The 21956-nt window shown below is 45.5% G+C and overlaps 1 protein-coding gene across 1 annotated transcript in view; it reads left to right on the forward strand.

The window, feature by feature from the left end:
- Nucleotides 1-21956, forward strand: part of mcama (melanoma cell adhesion molecule a) — a 48323-nt gene that overhangs the window by 15612 nt on the left and 10755 nt on the right. Inside the window, exons 9-11 of the mRNA XM_083649296.1 lie at nt 10248-10389; nt 16352-16482; nt 20045-20186. Of these exons, the coding sequence (XP_083505422.1) occupies nt 10248-10389; nt 16352-16482; nt 20045-20186 (415 nt within the window). The remainder of the gene's footprint in view (nt 1-10247; nt 10390-16351; nt 16483-20044; nt 20187-21956) is intronic.

The raw sequence follows: 21956 nt of genomic DNA on the forward strand, positions 1-21956 counted from the left end.
TGTCAAACAAAACAGAAATATTCAAATAATAGTTCTACCATAGCACATTTTATGAGAGTTTTTAAGTATAAAAAAAAAGAAAGGTTCTGCACACTTATCCATGCACGTTTCTTTTTACTCAATAGAATGCCAAGCTATCGCTCACAAGACCTTCATCGGGGCAAAGTCAGGGCAAGAGAGTTTTTAAGTACAATTTGCTTGTCATCATGGTGGTCTCGACCTAGTTTCAAGATGAAGACCAGACACGCTGCCTCGCACCACACGCAATCCCAGTGACCTCACCTCACGTAATCCTAGTGTGACGAGCACAAGTGTAATCCCAGCGTGACGTCCGCGTGACGCACTTGCCTATATGACGCCGATAATGTCGTCAGTGCCGAGGCTATGACGTAGCAGTATTTATAGCCATGCTCTGTGGGTCATCGTTCTCTTTCCCTGATCTTCTGGTCGCTGTACCCGAGCTGATCGCATCCCATTCTCTGAAAGCTGCGTTTCGCTTCTCTGAAAGCTGTGTTTCACCATTCTCAAGCTGCCTCATTCCTTCCGATCCTGCCATCAAGCCATTCGTGTTCGCGGTACCACTCACCCCCGTTCGCTCTCTCAGCATGTCGAGCTTCGAAGACGAGGACCTCGAGGCGCAGTACCAATTCGAGGTCGGGGCATCCAGCGCCGACGAGGAGATGCACAACGAAACATCCCAGCCCGGGTACGGGATGCAGCAGGCTTCCCAGCCGCCAGCCCCGTGCGCTCATCAGACGGGGGGCAGACGGCAGCAGGCTCCGGCGGCACCGAGTGCATCTCGGACGGCGGATCTCGTCGACGAGAGCGTGCAAGCGGGGCCCGCGCGAGGACGAGCAATAACTCGCAGTCTCGCGAGGGGCGAAGTGGGGAGCGCTCCGGGCCCGAGCAGGAGCATTCGGGGGCGCAGGAGGAGGCAAACGCACGCCCCCGTGAGGAGCGCAGCGGCTCCGAGAGTCGAGGCATACGGCAGGCCAATAGTGCCGAAAATTTCCTCAGCTTTTCCATCCTTTGCGGCGGGTCCCCCGGCCCCGCCGAGTCGGCAGGGGGGCTGGCCGCAGCCATGCAATCCTCATTTTCAAGTCTCATCCATCCGCGGCCCTGTTCTGTTCGGGCCATCAAGCCATTCAGTCTCCAAGCATCCGCTGTTCTGATCCTGCTAATCAAGCCATCGTAAGCGCAGGTCCTGCTCGATCATCGTTCTCAGCACGTCCACGTTCGAGGCAGGCGCAGTTCCACGACGCGGTCGGGGAATTCGGCTCCCATGATTAAATGCTATTCCAGCCGGGACGGCTTGCAGCATCGTCAGCCCCGAGCGCAGGGAATGCCCGCGGAGCGCGTCCCGGACAGCAGTCGAGCGCAACGGTAATGTAATCACCTCTTAAATACATAACAGTGTCATATAATTTTAGCAATCAAAACTTAATTTTAAATCATTTCGGCGTGCTTCAAAAACAATCATCTAACCATTCCCTGCGGTCTGCACGTCGGGCGCAAAGGAAACGAGCTGGGCATAAGTAGCAATGCATTTATCATAGTGAATGAATGATCTCTTGACAATCTTCGTGAACTGGTCGTTATATCCTCGCCTATAGCTAAAGAAAGACGGCGGAGCTACATTAAATGTCTCTTCATCCAATAACGTGAAATTAAATAACCTGGTGCATTCGAGAGCAAAATGAAGAGGCTAAATCTATGAAGAACTACACACATCTCTAATGTGTTGTGACTTTACAAATAATTAGGCCTAAACAATTAATATTAAATGTCACACATCGTGCTCAAATTGCATTCATTGCGACAAATTTACAATAGTTAATAGCCAGCCAGAATCATTGCAAATGGATGTTCAAAGTATCAGTTAGCAATAGCATTCAGTTAATCAATGCCTAATGACAGCCAGATTCCGTTTTAAACTTAAAAAAAAAAAAAAAAAAAAAAGTTTCCCTTTCTCCGAGACGATGCTCCAGTCATTCAGTCAAATTAACAGAAGCCGTGCTGCTCATTAACACGTTCACTGCCGTGGACGAGTTAACTCGTCAAAAACAAAACAACGGTTGACGTTTTTGTTTTTTTTGACGGTGGGACGTGGATCAAAGCCCCCTACATCTCCTATAAAAATATGGGAGCCACCGAACGTGTACAACCCATTCCACCGACCCACTAAGTGGCGAGAGTGCTCTCCAGACTAGAGAAAGCCGAGCAAAAACAGCAGGAAAAAGCGTGAGGAAACCATTCTCATGAGAATGGTTTGGCGAAAACGCTTTTGCGCTGGGAGCTGGCGCACAACGGTGGGGGATTCCAAAAATAGACTCTGGGTGCAACACACTTTGAAACACGCAGCAGAAAGCCCAGAATCGCACGCAGCTTCATCCCAGCTCACAACCGAAACCCCAGAAACGAGCGAGCCCGATCCAGACTCGCCCGACGAGCGGCCGCCAGGCAGCACAGACAGGCAGCAGAGACTCGCCTGTGACACACGCTGCAGAGCCACCAGAGACACACCCACGGAGGGAGGAGTTTGCGGGGTGCTGTGGGGGTGCTGTTATATTGGAGGAAATTACTGTTCAGAACTATTGTTTAGATGTCTGATGTCTCACTGATGCCAAAAATAAATGGTTAAAGTGACTGTTCTGCCTGTTCTATCGAATTTCACAAAAATGCATTTATCTCAGCTTTCCTTCTCAGACGCTGAAACCATGCTGTATTCAACTGCTAATGCCTACATAACAGAACATGATAAAAAACTAACTCTTTTAGACAGAGAAAGCACACATTCTATTAGTTCTTTTGAGATATTTTGTGTTCACAAAGTCCTAGCAGAAAATAATCCTCGGCTCTTGAAAGATGAGCCAGAATCCTCAAAAAAACCCATTGGCAGAAGCTACCTACTGTATTGGATAAACTGTTGGCAGTGAATGTGTTAAATATACTCCTCATTAAATGGCAAACCAAGTGAGGTCACAGTAGCCTACGATTTGGATATTTAACCGTGCGGCGGGGCGATGCCCATCATCGGTATACGGCTCCACATATACTCTCATTCCACGGTAACAATGCTGCAGTTAAAAATATCTGTTCAGCGACTATTGGTGTCCAGGCTTCTCCAGGCATCGCCGGGCCGTCAACACCGTGCGTCACCGCATCCTTGCATCATTCATAATAATAATGCTTCTTGGTATCATGCCGTTTGCGGATTGTCAGTCATATCAATCAGGCTGAGAGACCTCCTGCGTCCCTCTATCTCCGTATCAATCACGTGTCAATGCCATAGCTTCAGCACCGGGTTGCCTCAGAAAAGGCATTAATCGCATTCCGGCATTAATCCCATTCATTTAGCGAATTGAGCATCTAGCGTCCATAATGCTAGGTATGCCGGAAGGGGCGTTAGTTCATGCATGCCTACAATTGCTAATATTTGAACGTGCTATCCTGCTGGCCAAGATTTCCAGAGTTCAAGTGTTAAATAGCCTAAGCGTCATTGATTCATTCCGTCGCGTAAGCAGGACCGGTCACAAGTGGCACTTTAGAAGGCCTACATGGGATCATCCCCACGAATTATTGGCCCGTAATATCCAGCTCAGGGCAGACCTAGTCACATGGTGCATTCGCATTTAGCTCTGCCCACTCATTCAGTTCTGGTCCTTGCAACACAATACGGCTGAGGGGGCTAGAAATTAAATTCATTGTCTCTGATTAAGCTGAATGCTTAGTGTCGCTGTCGACGAAACTGGAAATCAAATCCATTGCCACTGTCTAGGCCGAAATCAAGTCACTGTCTCTGATTAAGCTGAATGCAGAGTCATGGCCGGTGACGAAGCCGGAAACCAAATCCATCGTCTTCAAACGGACGTTCCAAAAACGCAACCGCCTTAAGCAGCATGGCAAAGGCAAACCCGCGCAGTAGCACCCTTTCATCGCATTTCATTGGTGGTGGTCTCCCCGAAATTATAGCGCCAGCAGTAAGCCGCCGTAAGTCGCTCGTTGCGCAGGGGCGAGTCTAAAGTCATAGTGCAGCAGTAGCAATGCTCCGAAGTAAGTCGGTGGAACAAGTGTGGTCTCCCCGAAATTATAGTGCCAGCAGTAAGCCGCCGCAAGTCGCTCGTTGCGCAGGGGCGAGTCTAAAGTCACAGTCCAGCAGTAGCAATGCTCCGGAGTAAGTCGGTGGAACGCGGAACAAGTGTTCCCTTCCAGCGCTCTCCCCGAAGTTATAGCGCAAGGGGGTGCTAAAGTTATATATATAAACTTTATTCCAGACTCAGGTCCATATAAAATACGTACACAAACACAGACAGTACAATAAGAAAGAAATAAAATAAAATAAAACCACACAACAAATAGGTTTAAAACACATTCAGGCAGCTATTCCAGTGCTTCCAGAAGTGCGACATAAATTTTGCGTCACCTTGTGCAGGCACCCGCTAGGGCCATAATAACTCCATTCTCCGACTGGCTAAGTCGACGCATAAAACTGTAAATAAACTGTCTTAGAACAGCACGGAAAGCGAGCACATTACTGCTTACAAACACACGGCTAGCACTTGTCCATCTCGGATGCCTGAGTAAAATCCTAAATGCATCATTATATTATATACTATCCTGAGCAAAATCCTAAATGCATCATTATATTATATATTATATTATAGCGCCAGGGGGTGCTAAAGCTATAGCGCCAGCAGTAGTTATGCTCCGAAGTAAGTCAGGGCAACAGTAGTAAGGCTGTGCAGTAAGCCGGTCGAACATGCGTTCCTCTTCCAGAGTCACGCAGCAGTAGTAATGCTCAGAATTAAGCCAGGTGCAGCAGTAGTAATGCTCCGCAGTAAGCCGGTCGAACAAGCGTTCCCCTTCCAGTGCCGCGTGCGCGTAAGTCACTGGAGCCTGTCTAGGTTGTGGTGAGTCCAAAAATGTTAATACAGCGCGCCGCAGTAAACCGGCTCCATCCAGCGCCCGCTGTATCGCTGAGGCCAAGCCGGTCAGTGGTTTTCGTAAGTCGCTGTAGAGACTGAGCTCGCCGACGTAAGCTGCCCGGAGTTGTCTCATAAAATCTTAAGTCACTGAAGTAATTAGGGGTGAAAAAGTGCCAGCGGTAGTAATGATTCCAATAGGCCAATGCCGGGTTCTTAGGGGGTCTTGCTAAGTCACCGCGCCGAACTATGCCGGATTGGTCGATCACCCAGCGCCTGCTGTAGCGCTGCGGCCACGCCCGGGGGGTTTGTAAGTCGCGAAGGCGGGCTAAATCAGCGCGCCGAATTATGCCGGATTGGTCGACCACCCAGCGCCCGCTGTAGCGCTGCGGCCACGCCCAGTCGGTGATTGTCGTAAGTCGCTGTGGCGGCGCGCCGAAGCTCGCCGGATTGGTCGATCACCCAGCGCCCGCTGTAGTGCTGCGGCCACGCCCGGGGGGCTTCGTAAGTCGCGGCCGCCAAGCCAACCGGTCGGCGACGCTTGTCGCCGACCGGTTGGCAGTTTAAATTAGTGCCTACGGTAGTAACGACTCCAGCGGTAGTAACGACTCCAATAGGCAAATGCCATGGTGATTGCAAATCACTAATTCAGATCCCAGTAGACTACTCGAAGTGTTCTAGGTGTTGAACAGCCTGTAAGTGTTTGGTGTTGAACAGCCTGTAAGTACGGTAGACTACTCAAAGTGTTCGGTGTTGAACAGCCCGTAGTCAAAGTTTTGGGGGGGGTTTAGGCAAAGGGAGGGTTTTTCTTTCTTAAAGCAAAAAGGGGGGTTGTCTGGCTTAAATGCCAATTCAGCGCGCCGAATTATGCCGGATTGGTCGGTCACCCAGCGCCCGCTGTATCGCTGCGACCACGCCCGGACGGTGATTTTCATAAGCCGCTGCGGGGTTTCTCAAATCTCAATGCTGAGTCAGCGCGCCGAATTATGCCGGATTGGTCGCTGGATGCGGCCACGCCCGGTCGGTGGTTTTCGTAAGTCGCTGTGCTGCCGAGCCAACCGGTCGGCGACAAGCGTTGCCTTCCGCCCAGTGCCCGCTGTATCGCTGAGGCAAGCAGTTCTTTCTTAACACTAAATCAGCGCGCCGTATTATGCCGGATTGGTCGATCACCCAGCGCCCGCTGTAGCGCTGCGGCCACGCCCGGTCGGTGATTTCGTAAGCCGCTGTGGGGTTTTCCTAATGCTGAGTCAGCGCGCCGAAGCTTGCCGGATTGGTCGATCACCCAGTGCCTGCTGCAGCACTGCGGCCACACCCGGGGAGCTTCGTAAGTCACGGCCGCCAAGCCAACCGGTCGGCGACAAGCGACGCATTCCGCCCAGAGCCCGCTGTAGCGCTGAGGCAAGCAGACCGGTTGGCAGTTTGGGTTTTCTTTCTTTTGGGGGATTCTCTATTCTAGTCCGACCAGATGCCCTCTCTCACCGCAAGAAGAGAGGCATCTTAGCGCGGAGTCATTACGCCAAAGAACTAGTCGCCATGCTGCCATGCCATCAGAATTAGTTGCCATACCGTCCCATGCCATAGATCTCATCGCTCTGCCATACTTGAATAAAGCTTGCTTGTTAAAACTCTACCCCCTGGTCTCTCATGATTGAAATGGTGGTCTCGACCTAGTTTCAAGATGAAGACCAGACACGCTGCCTCGCACCACGCGCAATCCCAGTGACCTCACCTCACGTAATCCTAGTGTGACGAGCACAAGTGTAATCCCAGCGTGACGTCCGCGTGACGCACTTGCCTATATGACGCCGATAATGTCGTCAGTGCCGAGGCTATGACGTAGCAGTATTTAATAGCCACGCTCTGTGGGTCATCGTTCTCTTTCCCTGATCTTCTGGTCGCTGTACCCGAGCTGATCGCATCCCATTCTCTGAAAGCTGCGTTTCGACCCACCCACCTCCCCAGGCCACCACCAATGTCTTGACTCCTGAAGAATCCCCTACGGGGGGGATTCTCTATTCTAGTCCGAGCAGATGCCCTCTCTCACCGCAAGAAGAGAGGCATCTTAGCGCGGAGTCATTACGCCAAAGAACTAGTCGCCATGCTGCCATGCCATCAGAATTAGTTGCCATACCGTCCCATGCCATAGATCTCATCGCTCTGCCATACTTAAATAAAGCTTGCTTGTTAAAACTCTACCCCCTGGTCTCTCATGATTGAAATCAATTTAGACTGCAGAAATGTGTGTCACGATATTAAAATGCCTTCATATCATCACAATATAATTCCACTGAAAGATGATAAACGATATGATACTTAATTATAATAAACAATATGATACAGGACTTCCTACTGTACTTTATCAATATTATATGCAGTATAATTACTGAACTGAGACAAACAATTAAGCAATATCACATGAGAGGGAGTGCGGTTGTTGGCTAATATCGGCACTGCTGTGATTCGTTCGTAGGCACGAGCCCGCAGGCCGAGTGCCAAAGATAATCACAGCAGTGCCGATATTAGACAACAACAGCACGACCTCGAGTGTGATATTGCTTTTATACAACAGTTCTATTAAACAAAGCTGATTAAAAAATGACAAAAAGCTGAGAAAATATATGATTTCTCTATTTATTCCTCCGCCAACAAAAATAGTCCCCTCAGCTTTCTGCTTAACAGTTGCCAAAAATGTAGCCTAATTAACTGCAGGCTGCCTACTTTTTATCTCATTGAGTGCCAATGACGACTTTAGTCGTCAATTCGTTTAGTAACGTTGAGTGCCAATGACGACTAAAGTCGTCAATTGCGTTTTTTGACGGTGGGACGTGGATCAAAGCCAGATCCATCTCCTGTAAAATTTTGGGGCATGTTGAATGTGTATAACCTATTTTACCGACCCATTAGGTGGCGACAGTGCTCTCCAGATTAGAGAAAGGCCAGGAAAAAAGAGAGAAGAAGTCATGAGGAAACGGACGATATGCATGAAGCATAACGTTAGCTGTGCCTGTGAACAGCAGTCAATCTGCTGCCACAATTGAGCCCCTCCGTCTCCGCTGCGATAGCCCCTCCATATGATTTAGTTGCCGACACCAGCGTCTTTCTGAAAAGTTACATTATTCTCAGCTGGGAGCCGGCGACAGGCTGTGAAAAAGCGGGGGGATGCAGCGCACTTTTCAGTGCAGACAGAGCAAACGCAGAGCAAGCAGCAGAGCCCCAGAGACACTCCCACGGAGGAGGAGGAGGGGGGTGGGGCACGCAGGGCACTACAGCATACAACCATTGACAGTAAACACAGACCCAGGCAGCAGCAGGCTCGATAGACAGAGAGACAGGCAAACAAGCTAGAATATGATGCCCACCAGCAGTAAATCAAGACCAGCAAGAAGGTGTAGGGTCTGCGCACGCAGGGGCCAGCGCTGGTGGTTGCAGCTAAAAAATATTATTTGGCCAAACAAAATTCCTTTGTTTTCACTATTTTATTGAAGGAAATTATTTTTGAGGTGTCATTACATCAGAAAATATTAGCTTCAGAGTCAATGATGTGCTTGAAATGCTTCAGTTCACAAAAGGCGGAATATCTCAGCTTCTAAATTGAAACGTGTGTTTCTGCTAAAATCAACCTATCTTCTCCGGCTGATAACTAAAGAACGGAAAATGATATCAATAAACTTTTTTTTGCAGATGATAGAAGAGAGTCTCATCGTTCTTTGCGCGTGTTCTGTGTTTACATAGTAATATCACACAATATTCTGTGGGCCTCGAGAAATCACTGAAAACGCTCTGAAACTCTGGCACTGGGAGCGTCCGTTCTCCAAAAGTGGCTGGCACTCAATGAGTTATCATACACATTGATTTGCAAGTTTCCATTTATTGTACAGCCAGTGAAATAAGAGTCTGGTGATGGCATGTTAGTTATGTTAGGAAATAAATCCATCTTTGCGCTGTCGGTAGCTGTGTTGCTTTGTGAATGACGTTCAATGTAACGTGGCTGGTGTTTGTTTTGTTGATTAGAGCAGCTGTGAAACATTTTAGACAACAGCACTCGCTCTCGTGTGATATTGCTTGAAGCGTTTTGTTGATTGGAGCAGCTGTGAAGCTTTTTGTTGATTAGAGCAGCTGTGAAGTGGAGTGATATAGCCTACCTTACACACAGTGCGTTATCGTGAAATATCGGCACTGGTAGGATCCCTCTTGTCCAATCAAATTGCTCGGCCGGAACTACCTGTTGTATAATATCCAATATACAGTATATCTTTTTAGGGTGCTTTCTCACTGGGAACGATTGCTTTCGTTCCGTTCCGTTCCGCACCCGGGAATGATTGCCCTCCCCTCCCCTCTCCCCCTCTGCTCAGCTTTCACATTTAACATTGCTTCCGCCCTCGGAAACAGAACAGAGTGCACTTGCGTCATCAACTATGCCTGCAGTGTATCCTTGCTCCGTGTGTTGTCTATGTGGTTCGGAATGGTTGGCTTTCACACTCGCAAGTGTTCCGTGCCCGGGCACGCCAAAGCGTAGCCTGGTAAACCAGCCCGTCACGTGAACTCACATTTCATTAGGTTCTCCGTGACGGTCTGGCCCCGACGCCATGGGGGGGGTTTAGCAGGGGCGGGAGCATGGGCGGGCGTAGTTGCCTTGACAGACAACTCCTTCAGCCAATCAGCGTCGGATCCAATCAAACCCAAATCCACTCGGGAGAACGGCAAAAACATATTTCCCGCCGAGAAACTCTGCGGTTGCGGCGATACTCCTGTACTTGTTTAATTGTTGTTATTGAGTCTATTTCTGCAATAACTGCACTTTATGGCTGTTTAAACTAGACAAACGCTGACATGACTCCTCAAGACGATCAGGCAAGGAGGCGGCCATTACTGTTTTGTTAGTGCAGTGCTAGTGGCGTTCCTGATTGGCCAACTTGCGCTGTCAATCACAGCGGAGTCGCTGATTGGCTCTTACGCTCTTCCGCTTCTGCTAAACCCCCCCACTGGCGTCGGGGCCAGACCGTCACGCAGAACCAAATGAAATGTGAGTTCACATGACCGGCTGGTTTACCAGGCTAGCCAAAGCGCTCCCCAGACCACCTTTTCAAGTGGATCCTGTCACGGTTCCCTGTTGCGCGCCCGGGCATGGAACGGAACGGAACGGAACGTTCACACTCGTCAAATGTTCTGAAACTGGGGTCAATTTGGGGACAAGTGTGCCTGGGAACGGTACCGGGGCGCCAGTGAGAAAGCACCCTTAGTATTGTGTATTTATAGTATCTATTTAGTATCATTGTGTGTGTAGTTTGTAGTCATTTGTATGTGTGTGTGTGTGTGTGTATGTAGAATGGGAAGCAGGTGGGCAAGGGGCACACGCTGCTCCTGGACGAGGCCACATATGAGACAACAGGAGAGTATGTGTGTGAGGTGACGGTCCCCTTGCTGCCCAGTCTGCACACCAACGGCTCCGTACACATCATTGTCCAAGGTCAGTCACCAACCAGCTTCTGTTTATTTGCAATGCCCATAATATATTTAAGCAATATAGCATGAGAGCCAGTGTGTTGTGGCAAATATATCCCGCTGCTCAGCAGTTATCCCACTCGGCCACAACACACGCAGCTCGAGTGCTATATTGCTTTTATAAAACGGTTTCCAAGTATGATAATATAATAATAATAATACTATAAGTCCGACTGGCATGGCATTCTGATAGAGTCAGTTGAAACACTACTGTAAGGCGGGACCTCTAGCAAGAAGATAGACGTGCGGGTGATTTGATTGGATCGTTCTGGAGACTGAAGTTGACATTGGCCAATCCTGGCGCTTGCTGAGAAGCTGAGAGCTTTCTGCAAAGCCCGACACCAACTAACGTTACGTCTTATTTAGAAATGCGGGGTTACCAGCCTTTTTTTTGCAAAGAAGACATTAGCCCGCGTCTATTCTTGTACAAAACATAATTTTCTGCAAAGTATTAGTAAAGTTATAAGCGAAGATCGATTCACAAGGATCTGACAGCTGTCTCCGCCATTTTTTTTCTTCCTACATTGTCATTTGAGGTAACCAAAGCCTTTTAGTAAGAGAGTTGCGTCTCATAACCCATGGCCATGGGTTATGAGAGTGGTATACGGTATTTATACCATGGCTGTGAACCAATCAGATTGCTTGATTTGAGAGAGCCGTTTTATAATTTCACATAACAGACTCTTTTCTGGACTCTTTTTTGCATTGACAGTTCACTGCAAAATGAAAGTTCACTCATTATCGAATCACCAGCAGTTGTTCAGTAGAAGTTTCACGGTTCATACACATTTTCCATTTCAAAATTCCATACTTTGTCCAGACTTCTCTGGAGATTTTTGAGACCATATTTGACATCTGAGTACACAAGGGTGTCATTTTGTATTGGAAAAGTGGTGGGGAGATATCCCCATTGTAAATGACACCTATGGCCACGCCACAGTTTGAGCATCAGTGCAAGCTTGAACTTTGAAGAACTTCCCAAGTGAAGACTGAAAAGCTCTAACAGAAATGACTTTGACCTTGTAATACTCAGTGGCTCACAGAGTTTGACAGTACCATGAAAGTTTTGAGGTTGTGGGTTTGAACCTCAGTCAGTCAGAGGGTTTTGAAAGTGGACACCCAGACGAAAGACTCTGAGAAACACCTGTCTTATGCAGGAAATACATTAGCCGACTTTGACAATCGTAGCTGATTATGAAGAGACTGGGGAGTTTACACTACACGACTGGTTCATTAAGACTTTTTATCACGACTGAAAAACTCACTGAAATACATTACACGACTGGAATCACAGATCAAAATACACTACCCGTCTTTCAAGTTAGAAGACGGTATTGTCTTGAACCCACAACACAAATAACCAGCAAACTGACGTGACCATACTAACCATACGGAAGCTATATGTGACACCCACACAATGTATTGTCACATTTATGTAGTTTTGTCTATATTTTTATTTGTACAATGTTATTTCTGTTAGGGGAATAATCTAAAATCAGCCATAAGGGTCATCTATAGCCTGTTAGTGAAATGACAGGATTTAATTCACTTTGGAGTTTTCGGTGTTGCCAACAGGGGGCAGTGTGACTTGGTGCGCTTCTCCGACGGACCCTCTTTGTTTTTACAAGCGGACTCTCGTTGGCTTCCTCATTCTGATGATGAGCGGAGCTGCAAGTAACAACACCTTGTCCGTGGCCCCGTTCCAATACCCATACTTGTACTTCTTTCTTGTAGTATGTACTGCCGCTGCCCTCACAAAGTATGGATTGTAGTGTGCAGCATGCATGCAAAATGCATACTATTGGGACACACTACATCTGTCGTCACGTGAGCTTCCTGAACTCCGACCTCTTGCTCACTTCTGCCGACGTCCGCAGCGCCACATTTGAGTTTTTTTTTTTTTTTTATTCAATAAACAAAGTCTGGCAGTAACAAACAGTACATTATACAAAAAATTCAGACTAAACATTTACAAAATTGGAACAGACAATCAAATAAACAAAATAAAATAAATAAAGCAAAAACATTAAGTCAGAGTTCTAAACAGGAATCAATGCATGTTTTGGTACACACCATGCTTGTTTGGTTTTAACATATTTCAAGGCTTTCTTAAAGTTAATTATCTCATTCATGAACACGCAGCTCAGTCAGTGCGACGTAACTCCAATAGGTGGCGGTAATGCACAAAAAGTTGTTTGCCAACCGCCATAAAACATTAGAAGAAGAAGAAGAAGAAGACATAACTTCCTGCTGCGCAAAGGATTGTGGGGAAGTTTGGCTGGTGCAGCATGCATCGATGCATACTCCGAAATAGGAGCTGATGTAGTACAACATCCTGGTACTCTTGGCATACTGCATCTGACATACTATGTATTGGGACATACTAAATCTTTTTTTGCCTACTAAATAGTATGGAAGTATGGGTAGAGTCTCATTATTTTTCCTGTTTATACAGGTTGGTAAAGTATTAACACTTGTACAACTGCACATACACGTTGCTTAACATTTCAACTAAGTAGTAGATCGATTTTGCAAGTGTAATGACTGCATTTAGATGGTTTTGTGAACAAGTAGAAAAACGTTTTTATTTGTACTGTGGATGATGCAAAATGGCGCCGGCTGTAAACGTTTCTTTCTAAACATGGTAAAATCCAAACAGGTCTTAGGTTTTGAGCTCCAGTACATTTCGTTTTTGGTAAAGCATTATTGTTTTGGGAACACAACTGTTTTAGTGAAGATGTGGTGATGTTAGTTAGAATTTAGAAGCACTGTTAAAAGTTCGTTTTTGTAAGTCAGCTCATATGTTCTCATTGAAATGGCACAGCCATAGTAGCAATGTGTAGTTGCTAGTACTGTTAATTTCGTTTATTTCTTTGCACTATGAGAGGTTAAAACCTAGAGATTCTGCATTTCTTAGTAGCCTAATGTGGGAATGTAGTGGTAAATGAAACATTAGCTAACTTTATAGACTGAATGAGGATTTATTCATGCCTTAAGTACACTGATTGAACTCAGGAAATGGAACATGAAAATGTTTGTTTATTTTGAATGTGAATAAGATTTGTGACTAGCCTGTTTGATTATATTTTTGGATATGATGAAAATGTGAATTGTTAAAGTAACATTGAAATATGGAAACAAAATACAAAGAGAAAGAAAAAAATATATATTTTGCACAATATAAAATAGATTCTGATGATGAGCGGAGCTGCAAGTAACAACACCTTGTCCGTGTCTCATTATTTTTCCTGTTTATACAGGGATGTTACCTGTTTATGGGATCTCAGCCCGAGACCTGTAACATATACATCATTTTAGTTTCAAAATAAAAGCGCCAATGTATTACTGCATGACTCACTACGGGTTAAAATAGACTTTTCGAAGCCACAACATTATGTTAATTTAAAACGGGTTTCTATGCAAATGTGTTCTTTATTTCCTCTTTGGTACTTGGAGTATTTCGGATCACACACACAAAACGGTTGCAATGATATACTTTTATTTTGAAATTCACAAAACATCTGTGTTTTGATGCAATACGGGTTATTTTGTTGATTGGGGTGGGACAATAGAAACGTGTTTGCAGCAGGTAAACGGCGGAGACAAAAGAAAAGATTAAAGGATTTACAGTGGACTCAATTAAAACTCGGTGAAACATTGAGCTGCTGACTCGTGCCGACGACACAGAGAAATGGAGAGAGCTTGTGACAGATCGGCTGTGATGCCAACGACCCTCCGGGTTATGGGATAGCAGGTGAAGGTGAATAGCCTATTGCAAGTAGGCTACAATGTACAAGTTTTCTCAATTCATTTACCATAACCCCTCCTTGCGATGTGATAAAAGTTTCTCAGTGAATTATAGTTGATTGCCTCACCGAATAATTTGCTGGTTACCCAATTTCAGCAGCAGAATTTGAAGTCCTGGCGTCGCACGTCAAAACTCTTAGCGCAAACTAATTGCGCTCTGCTGACGATGGGATAATGTCATCTCCACATTTTAGCACTGAAATGCCTGCTTTGGCATGTGGCACGCCTACTGTATGCCCAGTACAATTATAACAGGCATGCGCTTGTGCCTGCCCCCAATTTGCACACGCTAAATTACTTTTGCTTTTGCGAAGATAGGGCCCCATATCTAGTCTCATATCACCATATCCATATGATATACATTGCCCAGCCCTACGGTAATCTACTTTTGTCTTCAATCCATGTGTCCACTCTGGGACAGATAGGGACATGGAGAAAGTCAAGGGTAGGTGAGGAAGAGATGGAGAGAGAGAGAGAGAGAGGGGGTGATTGTTCATTTCTCAGTTGTAGGTTATCCGTATCTGTTTGATTAGCCTACCTGCTCTACTTAATTAAAAACAAGTTTCAATCAACAAGGGCTGCCCCCTTTCATTATTTTTGCACTGCACAGTAATAGAAGAATTTCAGAATTCCCAAAATGTCATCTGGGGCACGAGGGTTTATCTATGGGAACTCAAGTAGAGGGGGTGGAACACTGCTTTCTGTAGATACATGGGGCCCTATTCTCCCACAAGCCTTCGGCGCTAAAACGGGCCTTAAACGCAAAAAAACGTGCCTTGCGCCTGTTTTGGGACGATATCAATATGGCTTTAGGCTGCCAAATGCGCTTTAGGCCGAATGGGCGTGGCGCAGTCCCAGAATGGGCCAAAGTGGGCGTGTCGGCGCTAACTACCGGCGTAGTGCTATCTTCGCACCTGGCCTACATTTAGCGCTTTGCGCCTTTGAAAACCAGGCCTATTCAGTGCGCCAGTGCACTTGTGCCTCTCCCCTGTCACCCTTCTCTGTCTCTCTCTGAAACCAGGCCTATTCAGTGCGCCAGTGCTCTTCTGCCTCTGAGTCACCCTTCTCTCTCTCTCTCTGACTCCCTCGCTCAAACAGACACAACACATAGCAGCACCCAGCTTCCCATAGGAAATAGCAGTTTACTGCCTGTGAATGTCCACTCCCAGCATGCAATTGGGTCCTCCATTTCGCTACTAAATAGCAACCAAATGAGCCGAAATAGATATAAAAGGTAGATCTAAAATAATGTGTAATGGTAAGACAACCTGCAATTGTCGAACATTTCAATATTGGACCAAATAAAACATCGAAATGAAACACCACCCTATGTGAAACATATATGTCCTCTTGAGCCTATATATACCCCTTGTGGGTTTAACGTGATTTAGATAAGTGACAGCGGAACACGCTTCTGTGATGTGCTATACTGTGATGTCCGCTCCAATAACTTGGCCCTACTTGACATTTAGTTTTACAATAAAAACACATTTATGCAATGACTTTACATAATGTAGGGTATATTTATGTGCATCGATCATTCTACCTGCAGCAGGGGAGAGAAAACTATATCTTTCTGGACAAACTTTCACCAATCTAATAGGCTATATTTTTCTAGCTGATGCGTTTAGTACATTATTTTCACTTTGATCTTGCTATAGTGTAGCGTATTTACATGCTTGCAGTATTGAAACTGCAGTTAGATTGGTTTGAGAAGCATAATAATATGGAATAATAGCCTATAATGCAGTCAGACAGACAGACAGACTGGATGAAGGGAGGGGGGGGGGGGGGGCAGAGCGTTTGGCTTTCGTCTGGTTTTGCGGGATCACTGGAATTGGAGCTAAAAAGGCAAGCGTGCGATTCGTTTATTGCAGTTATCCAATGAGCATGACGGTGCATAATTTTACGCTTAAAAGGCGTGGTTGTAATGGTTGAGGCTGCGTCTAGCACCAGCACGACGATATCAAGTGCGCTGGTCCACGCCCACTGATTTGAGCTGCGCCAGGCGTTCGGCCTAGAAACAGCCCCGTTGCAACGATAGGGACCTCGTACTTCTGTAGAGCCTCTATTCTAAACAAGGAGTGTGTGTGTGTGTGTGTGCCTGCCCTGCGCTCCAGGTGCCCCACAGCTGAACAACAAGGACCGGGAGGTGGAGCTGGAGGAGGCAGCAGGCCGGCTGGTCAACCTGAGCTGTGAAGCCCATGGCCATCCGCTGCCCAGCATCTCCTGGAACATCGTCGGCAGCCAGGTACCAACAGCCACACTCACTGCTATTAGTCATGCAGCACTGGATGCCATTCATCACACACCACCAACTCAGAGCCTAGTCTCACATGATTGTTTTGAGCGGTGTATGTTAAGATTGGGAGGGTCAAGGAGATGGTGTCAGAACAGATACAGTAAATGTGCAATTAAAGAAATAAAATAATAATAAAATAAAAAACAGCTTTATAGTTGAAACAGAAATCTAATATAAAAGTAATATTGTAAGTAAGTAAGTATTGGTTATAATTTATGGAGAAGGTTGGTAAATAGAGTTTTTGCCTACAGATGTGATCAGCAGTTGCAACTGCTTACTTAAAGGTCCCAATTCGTGCAGCTGTAACCTCTTAAAAACGTGTGTCTCTGGTCCATAAAACATGATTCTGGATTAATCTGTCGAAAATATAGCAAACCCGTTTGTTGTGACGGAGTTCTCACTTCCTCATCTGGTCGCTTCCCAAGAATGGCCTGTTTCTATAATATATTCAGAACTAACAGTTCCCATTGGCCGCTGAGGGAGAGCCCGCCCCAGGCTCCCAGCGGCCAATCAGATTAGCGTCTGTGGACCAGCACGCTAGGTTGCGAGTTATCGTTAACTAAACGGTACTACGCTAAAGAGGACATCTCAAAATGCCTAGACTTACCGAATGCACCTCTGCAGTTGCTGGATCACGTACAGTTGGCGTTGCTGGTTCTGATATGATCACTGACAAAAGGGAAATGTTAAATTGCTTCAATGAACATTTTGTGTCCTCTGGTTCCTTGTTTGAAGCTGTGTCAATGTCAGCCAATCATCCTTTTGTCGATGAAGAAGTGAGTAATGATCAGAACTTTAGTCTGTCACCCTTTACTGTATCTGAGGTACACAAAGCTCTTAAAGGAATAGATTCCAAAAAAGCAGCCGGTCCTGATAATCTGGATCCATATCTTCTTAATCTTTCAGCTGATTTGATTGCTGAGCCTCTGACACATATTTTTAATCTTACGATTGAACAGAATGTCATACCTAGTATTTGGAAGTCGGCCTTTGTTCTGCCCCTCTTAAAAGGTGGGGAACCTTCACTTTTAAATAACTATAGGCCGATCTCAAATCTATCAGTTCTTTCTAAAATCCTTGAGACTCTAGTGAGTAACCAGTTGAAGAGTTTCTTAAGTGACAACATAATTTTATCTTCTTTCCAGTCAGGTTTTAGAAAGCAGCATGGCACCACTACTGCAGCAATGAAGGTAGTAAATGATCTCATTGCTGCAATGGATAGCAAACAACATGGAGTCTGTCTTTTTATAGACCTATCTAAGGCATTCGACACTGTCGATCATGAGATCCTGCTAAATAGACTAGCCAATATAGGTCTATCAAGTCAAGCAGTTGCCTGGTTTAAAAACTACCTGTCAGATAGAACCCAGTGTGTAAAGTTTGATGGAAATTTCTCTGATATCTTAACTGTCCACAAGGGGGTGCCACAGGGCTCTGTGCTTGGTCCACTTTTATTTACAATTTTTATCAATAATGTGGGTAAAAATGTGCCAGACGCGTCTTTTCACTTTTATGCTGATGACACCGTCATTTATTGTTGTGCAACATCTTTAATAAGGGCTTTTGAACAACTACAAATAGCATTTGATATGGTTCAGGCACAGTTGCACCACCTGAAGCTTGTCTTGAATGCAGGCAAGACCAAGCTTATGGTTTTTTCCAAATCAAAGAAGGAACCAATTGTCCCAGGCATAATGGCTACACAGGGCAAGGTTATTGAAAGAGTGTCGACATATAAATATTTAGGTTTTATAATAGATGATGGTCTTACTTTTAAAGCACATATTGACACTCTTGTCAAAAAACTCAGACTGAAGTTAGGTTTTTATTTCAGAAACAGAGCGTGTTTTTCTGCTGCGGCTAGAAAGAGGCTTGTTTTGGCTACCTTCTTGCCAATATTAGATTATGGTGACATTCTTTATATGTCTGCACCTGCGATAGCGTTGAGAAAGCTGGACACAGTGTATCATGGTGCACTTAGATTTGTGACAAATTTGAAGTCCCGGACACATCACTGTACCCTCTACATGAGCGTAGGCTGGCCCTCCTTAACGGTACGGAGGATGTCTCATTGGTTCATTTTCATTTATAAGGCCATCTTGAGACAACTACCATCTTATCTATGCTCCTGCATTAATATACAAGAAAATAGTTCTTATCAGCTTAGGTCTCAAAACTGCATCCTGCTGACTGTACCTAAGACAAGGACTGAGTTTGGCAAGAAAGCTTTCCAGGTCTCTGCCCCTCTGGCCTGGAATGAACTCCAACGCTCACTAAACCTCCAGGTGCTAGTCCCTATGAGTATTTTTAAAACCAGGGTAAAAAATATGGAGGAAGCTGAAATCCAGGTCTGCAAATGTTTTGATCCATAATGAACCCTGTTGCTGAGTAAATGGATGTGTATTTTCTTACGTTTTAGATGTTTTGTTTGTATTGTTTATGTTAAAATGTGTCTGTAACTTTATGCTGCTTTCTTGGCCAGGTCTCTCTTGAAAAAGAGATTTTCAATCTCAATGAGACTAACCTGGTTAAATAAAGGTCAAATAAGTTGCTCCAGCTAGAAGTGTTAATTTTGTGGCTATAGACTAAATGGTGCAGGTAGCTTGTGTGAGAGGGACCCGCGCAGTATGCAGGAGGAAGCTCGTGACGTCGAAATTCCCCCAAGATTCCCCTCTGGGCAAACGACGCGTTTGGGGGTGTGGCTTGGAGGAGACTGCTTGAGAGAGCTGTATAGGGACAAATCCAACTGTGGCAGTTCTGAGCGTGTGACCACTCATTACAGGGAGGGCTGACAGCAGTATATATGCATTTACAAGTAAAAACAGCTTTTGCACGGAATGGGACCTTTAATAAACTACATACAACATCTGTTGTGTGTGCATATAGGTATGTATTCCATGTAGAGCCCTGCACGGGCCTCAAATGTAAGCCCTAGCCCGACCCAGGCCCGAGACAATCAAGCCCGGCCCGGCCCCTAAGGCTTATGAGAATTCTGAGCCCGAGCCCGTCATGAAGCCAGATTTTTTTTAAATAACAGCCTAAACCTAATGTGTTTGAGCAATTTATTCGCTTATTATATCAACACCATTACAACACACATCTTAAGCATTAGCAGTATTAAATGTGTCAGTTCAAACAGTTGATCAGAAACCTAGCTAGTGACATGAAACTCGGCCCGGCCGGGCCTCGCTCGTGCCAGAATGCAGGGCTCTACTTCCATGTGTTATTCATAATATGTACAGACGAAACATAACATAAAAATATAAAAAATGTTGCTATGTACTCTATACACAATATGTAATAGTTGAACTATTACGAAAATATCATTAGTGTATGCAGAATATAACAATGAGAGAGAAATGTGCAAACTGAGTGTGTGGTGCAAATAAGTGTGTGTGTGTGTGTGTGTGTGTGTGTGTGTGTGTGTGTGTGTGTGTGTGTGTGTGTGTGTGTGTGTGTGTGTGTGTGTGTGCGTGCGTGCGCGCGCACGTGCGTGTGTGTGTCTCCACAGAGCTGGCACGAGGTGGTGAGCAAGGCAAACGAGCACACAGCTCATAGCGTGGTGTCAGTCAAAGTAACCTCAGACATCAGCGCCCTATGCAACGCTTCCAACGACATGGGCACTGAGATCAAGGCTTTCAGCATCAAAGCAAGTAAGAGCCTTTCTCTCACTTTTAGAGGGAAAACCCATCTGCAGTGGCTTATAGACTCGGGGGGGTTGGGGCGGTGCTTATAGACTCAGGGGGTTGGGGCTTATAGACTCGGGGGGGGGGGGGGGGGGCTTATTCTTATGTTGCCACGCCCACTTTTTCTCTTCCTTGTCAGATGCAATTGTATTTCTTCTTCCGGCTCAGCGTGCCGGCCGGTTGCATTGTGAACATCGATAAACTGGAAACTATGAATGAAGTTTGGCAACATTCAGCAGCTACACTGCAGCGAGTGTGGCCAACTTCAGTTACATGCTCATAGCGTTACTGCTGCGAGGAGCCGATGGCTATGTGGGAAAGCAGATTCAGGATTAGAGGTTACCCTGTCACTGGACACATTTGGAACGAGGCTGTACATTTTGACTTGTGTTATTGGGCTTGAGATTGAGAGGTCCTACTAAACAGTATGTCCTACAATGTTTGAATAGAATGTTCTGGAGCAGAGCTTTTCAAAGTGGGAGGCTGGCTTCCCCAGGGGGGCTCCATGCAGTTTCAGTGGAGGCTCAGTGAATGGAAGTGACAAAACATTACATTAGTATTACATTAGTTATCAAAAGGAGACCCCATAGAACAGCCTAAATATGTGTGACTTGGTTTGAGGTAGTTTTGGGGACTTTTACTGTTTTTCCCCACCATCCCAGAGTCAGAGAAACTAATAAATGCCATCAGGCCGACACTTTTCTATGTATTTGGTGTAGTCTGTAGAAGTATGTCAAACAGCAATATCATGCTATCTTTGCTCAATTGTTGGGTGTCTATGGGATCAGAGATAACATACCGTAAAACTTCAAATACACGCCCGGGTGTTTATTTACCAAAAAGAGTTTCCAGACCCAGCGTCTATTGGAGTGTTTAATTCTTTTTGCACAGAATTCTTGCTCTGCAAAGATTGGAAAGTATCAAATTGCTTATTTAAACCAGTATGATAGTACTTAGTACACACAAGAAGGTAGGTACAGGCAGTTTTGAACATGCCTAGTATTGTAGAGTACGGATTGGAACAAACAAAAACAAATGTCCTTCATTATCATCATCATCATCATCATCATCGTCGTCCATCTACCGGTACGCCACCAGTTCATTACTCTCCTCTTTTCCCTCTGCCAAAGAGCCATACCGTATTTTAAACAAGTAACATTAGCCTACCGCTCACATTCAGTTGTTTGTGTTTCATTGGAAAGCAGTTTGTTTATAGCAACGTTATACCGGTAGTAACGTTAGCATTTGTAGGCAGCAGCTAACGTTAGCTAAACAAGCAGCACTACCAGACAATACAGTGTTGTGCAACAAGCAGACTTACCAAATGTTTCCAATACATGTCCGGTATAATCCATACTGCATTTTTACAACGCCAAACTAACGTTCTGTCTGAGTGTCTGCTTAACCAGACTGACTTCCGCCAACTGCCCACGTCATTACAGTAAGTCACTGTGAATTCAGTCTGAGCGCAACACAAAAACATACGATAATGGAAGAAGTATCGGGCGTCTATTTGGGACTGGCGTTTATATACCAAAACATGTAGCCAGACACGGCGTCTATAAGGGACCGGCGTTTATTTGAAGTTTTACGGTAATCATGATCCAATAGGCTTCCAAGACCCAAATCCACACACAGTATTTGATGTGAAATTAAAATTTTTACAATGTCAAATGATTTAATATGATTTGTCATGTGACTTTTGATGGGAAATCTTCTCAAATTTGTGCTACAAGA

The sequence above is a fragment of the Poromitra crassiceps genome (assembly GCF_964638095.1).
Source record: "Poromitra crassiceps genome assembly, chromosome: 1".
Classification (NCBI taxonomy): domain Eukaryota; kingdom Metazoa; phylum Chordata; class Actinopteri; order Beryciformes; family Melamphaidae; genus Poromitra; species Poromitra crassiceps.